Source organism: Mastomys coucha, unplaced genomic scaffold (assembly GCF_008632895.1).
Source record: "Mastomys coucha isolate ucsf_1 unplaced genomic scaffold, UCSF_Mcou_1 pScaffold21, whole genome shotgun sequence".
In the NCBI taxonomy this organism is placed as follows: Eukaryota; Metazoa; Chordata; class Mammalia; order Rodentia; family Muridae; genus Mastomys; species Mastomys coucha.
The window spans coordinates 20,812,418-20,816,424 of record NW_022196904.1 but is presented as its reverse complement, the minus strand read 5'-3'; the positions used below and the strand labels follow the sequence as shown (position 1 = coordinate 20,816,424).

The window sequence follows — 4,007 nt, the reverse complement described above, 5'->3', positions numbered from 1 at the left end:
GGGGAAGGAGAAGAGAGAGGGGGAGGGGGCCGGCGCGCGCCCCCGCGGACACGCGCGGGGGAGGGGGCTCGTGCGCGTGCTCGCCATCCGGGCCCGCCGGAGGGAGGTGCGGGGGCGGCGCGGGGGCGGGCCTGGACCCCCGCCCTGGGGGAGGGACGAACCCGAGAACTGTCCGTGGTGCTGGAGCCGCAGGGAGAGGGGGCAGGGAGGGGAGCTAGCCTAGGGTAGTCTGCATTTGCTGTAGGAGTGAACCAGGGGGTCCCAACCTTCCTACGAGGGGATCAAATTTGCCCTGGTCTTGAGGAGTTCCCAGATTTTTAGGGCTTTGCGTCTTTAGTTTCTGCGGGGTCCGTAGAACCCTCGGATGACAGGGTGGTGGTGAATCACTTTACGGGGGGAGTTGGGGGGGGGCTCTGCATATGAGGTATTATATGTGATCTGAGTCCGGTGGGCTCTGACTTTTAGGGAGGTCTTTCTTGGTTGCGGAGAGAGTCTAGCCTAGCACTGAGTGGCCAGAGGGGGCAATTCCTTTTAAGAGGCTTTACCTAGAGGATTCGTATCACCTCCATTAGGGCTTTTGCCTTCACAGTGGGACTCTAGTTGCTTGTTCATCCCTGTGTAGGGAGTTGGGGGATTCAGCGTTTGATTTTGTGCGTGTGTGTATGTGAGGGGCTGTCCTGGCCTCCTGAGGAGCACATACTCTGGGGATGTGGGATGGGGTGGGGTTTGGCTGGCTCGGAATTTGTCCTTGAATATGACTGCGTTTACCTCTCGGGACCGCGGAGTTCGGGCCTTTTTTTTTTTTCCAGGAGGGAGGAGGAGGATCTTGTGACTGGAGCAGGGAGGAGCAAACTCTCCCAGGTTCAGGCTTTGGTAGAGAGGCGATTGCGGCTTTGGGAACAAGTCTTGTTTAATAGGCACTTCCCCCTCCCCAAGAGCTAGAGATAGAACAGGATTCCAGAACTTTTTCGTGCAAAGCAAGCAACCACTCTATCCCTGAGCTCAGCCCTCACTCCTGTGAAGGAAGGGGCTCAGAAAACAGCTCATGTTTGTTGCTGTCTGGCATAAAGAAAATATTTTTACTGTTTGCATTTTGGATGACCTTAGCTTGGGAGGGGTGCTGGATCAGGAGGTTTTTGGTCTGATCCCCATCGGGAATCCTGTATTTTGGGGGTAGATTGGTTCTAGGAATCAGAAGGCAGCCTGTTGCTCATATTTTGGGCGTTGACTGGTCATAATTCGGGGTAACTGTGCTCTTAGTCACAGGTGCTGCATTTAGGTCTCATTAGAATTTCTGAGCCCAGGGGGATGGGTCTCCTCTCGCTTGGAGGCCTAATTTGCAGGAATCTAAATGTGGAAACAGTCTGGAGGTTTGGGGGAATGTTAGTCTGACAGTGGGGTACTGGGGCTAGATTTAGGCTTATTCAACCCATAGGATAGGTTAAGGATCTTAAAACAAAATTAAATTAACAAGGTTCTACTAAATGGCCAGAGTAGCCACAAACTCACTATCCTCCTTCTCAATGCTGGGATAGCAAGCACGCACCTCTCGTCCACATTGAGAATAGAAGGTTTGGTGCTTAATAGGGGGGAGGGGGTCTCAATTCTTCTCCTTTAAGACATTTTTACTTTTGACATTTATCTCATTCATCTTACATGCAGATATAGCTTTGGGTGCCCTTACCGTGGTGCATGTGAGTGGGCCAGAGGACAACTTTCAGGAGTCTGTTCTTTCTCTTCTTCCATCATGTGGCTGAGCTTTGGTGTTCAGGCTCGGCAGCAAGTGCCTTTACCTGCAGAGCCATCTCAGCATCTCAGGGTCTCAGTTATGCTACGAGGAGGTCCATCTGTTTGATGTGTTTGTTTAAGGGGTTGATTTGACCCGCAGTGTAAGAAGGTGGGTCCAGACATCCTGCTTTGGTTTCTTGTACATAGCTGAGGCTGGCAGAGCCCAAGGATTTGGTACTGGAGGACCACACAGTCATCTTTCATCCAGGAAAGGGCTTGAGAGTCCTTCTAATCAGTCTTATTTGCATAGATTTCCTATCCCTTCCTTCTCTTACACCGACCACTTATGGGCCAAGAGCCTGACCTGGGAGTGCTTGAGGGGTGTTTTGAGGCTGTGCCAGATGGGGAGAGGGACAACCCTGAGCCCTTTTACTCTGCCCTGCACAGCTGGATGGCTGGATCCATGAGAAGATGCTGATGGCTCGTGATGGCACCCGGGAAGACAGCCACAAGCTGCACAAGAGATGGCTCCGGCACCAGGCGTTCATGGCTGAGCTGGCTCAGAATAAGGAGTGGCTGGAGAAGATAGAAAGGGTGAGGAAGATGAATGGTCCTCTGCCCTCCAGGAGACACACCCTCACTTCTGATCCCTCACTTTCATCCTTGTGGGCTGGCCATCCCTCGACTGCTTCAAACCTGTCCAGTGTCTACCTGCTTCTAGCTAGGTGACTTGAAGTAGCAATTGTAACCTGGGGCCTCAGTTTGCCCATCTGTACAATGGTCATCCTCTCTTCCGATTGTTGTTCATCCTCCTATTTATTAGCGTATCTTCTACCTTATAAATTCTATCTTCTTTCACATCACTTAAGCCATTTAACATGGAAGCCTTAGACATGAGCTGGGGAAGCCCTGGGTTCAAATAAAAGTTAGGTTTGTGTTTTTTTTTTCAGCCCTAGTTTCAAGGTCTATAAACAGCTGTGATATCTTAGAGAACTGTGCTGTCCTCCTGGACCCTTGGTTTCTTCTTCTTCTTCTTTTTTTTCTTTCTTTCTTACCTTTAAAAAAATATTTATTTATTTATTTTATATAAGTACACTGTAGCTGTTGCAGACACACCAGAAGAGGGCATCGATCCCATTACAGATGGCTGTGAGCCACCATGCGGTTGCTGGGAACTGAACTCAGGACCTCTGGAAGAAGAGACAGTGCTCTTCCCTGCTAAGCCATCTCTCCAGCTCCCCTTTTCTTTTTCTTTCTGCTTGTTTTTGTTTTTTGTTCATTTGGTTTTGGAGGCAGGGTTTCTCTGTGTACTCCCGACTTCCCCAGAACTCACTCTGTAGACCAGGCTGGCCTCAAACTCACAGAGATCCACCTGCCTCTCCCTCCCGAGTGCTGGGATTGAAGGAATGTGCCACCATCGCCAAACTCCGTCTCTCCTTCCCTCGTCCACTTCGCTTTTGAAACATAGTCTTGCTGTATATATAGCCTAGGCTGGCCTTAATTAAATCCAAGATCTTTTCTCAGCCTCCCTAGTGCTGGATTACAGTCTTGCATCACCGCATGCAACTTCCACTTACTCTTTTGAGTAAAAATAAGCAAATAGCTGTAGCCACCACTCTGGGTTTATGTGCACAGTGTGCACCAGGTACCATGTGTATGTGATATAAGACCAGGCACCCTTGGATTTGTGGGGTCCTTTCCTGGTGCTACAGGTTGAACTCAGGATTTGATGCATGCTAAGGAAGCGCTCTGCCACCTAGCCTTTCTCCTTCGTTCCTTCCTTCTTTCTTTTTTGATATTATAATTACTATTTTTCATTACTGGAAGTGGAATTCAGGACCTTGGATATGCCACTCTACCACTGATCCATAATCCCAGCCCTTAATTTTTTAAAATTTTACTTTTTGTTTTTTGAGGTAGGGTCTTACATAGCCCAGGGTCTTTGGGGCTCAAGCTGGCCTTAGATTCACTAGTTAGCTGAAGATGACCTTGAACTGCTGGCCCTCCTGCCTCCACCTCCCAATTTCTGGGAAGATAGCCATGTACCATCACAGTTGGCTTTCCTTTATTTTATTTATCTATTTTTATTACTTTGGTTTGTTGAGACAGAGTCTCACTGTGTAGACCGGGTTGGCCTCCAGCTTCCAGTGATCCCCCTGCCTCTACTTCTCAAGTGGTACAATTTCAGATGTGAGTTACCATGCCTAGTTTTATTTATTCCTTTCTTCTTTTTTCTTTTCTTTTCTTTTTTCTTTGTCTTTCTTTCTTTTTCTTTTTCT

General features: G+C 48.8%; 1 protein-coding gene across 1 annotated transcript in view; it reads left to right on the top strand.

Moving 5' to 3' along the window:
• Sptbn4 (spectrin beta, non-erythrocytic 4) overlaps nucleotides 1-4,007 on the top strand; it is a 95,734-nt gene that overhangs the window by 55,814 nt on the left and 35,913 nt on the right. Inside the window, exon 19 of the mRNA XM_031385834.1 lies at nucleotides 2,176-2,322. Coding sequence (XP_031241694.1) covers nucleotides 2,176-2,322 — 147 coding nt within the window. The remainder of the gene's footprint in view (nucleotides 1-2,175; nucleotides 2,323-4,007) is intronic.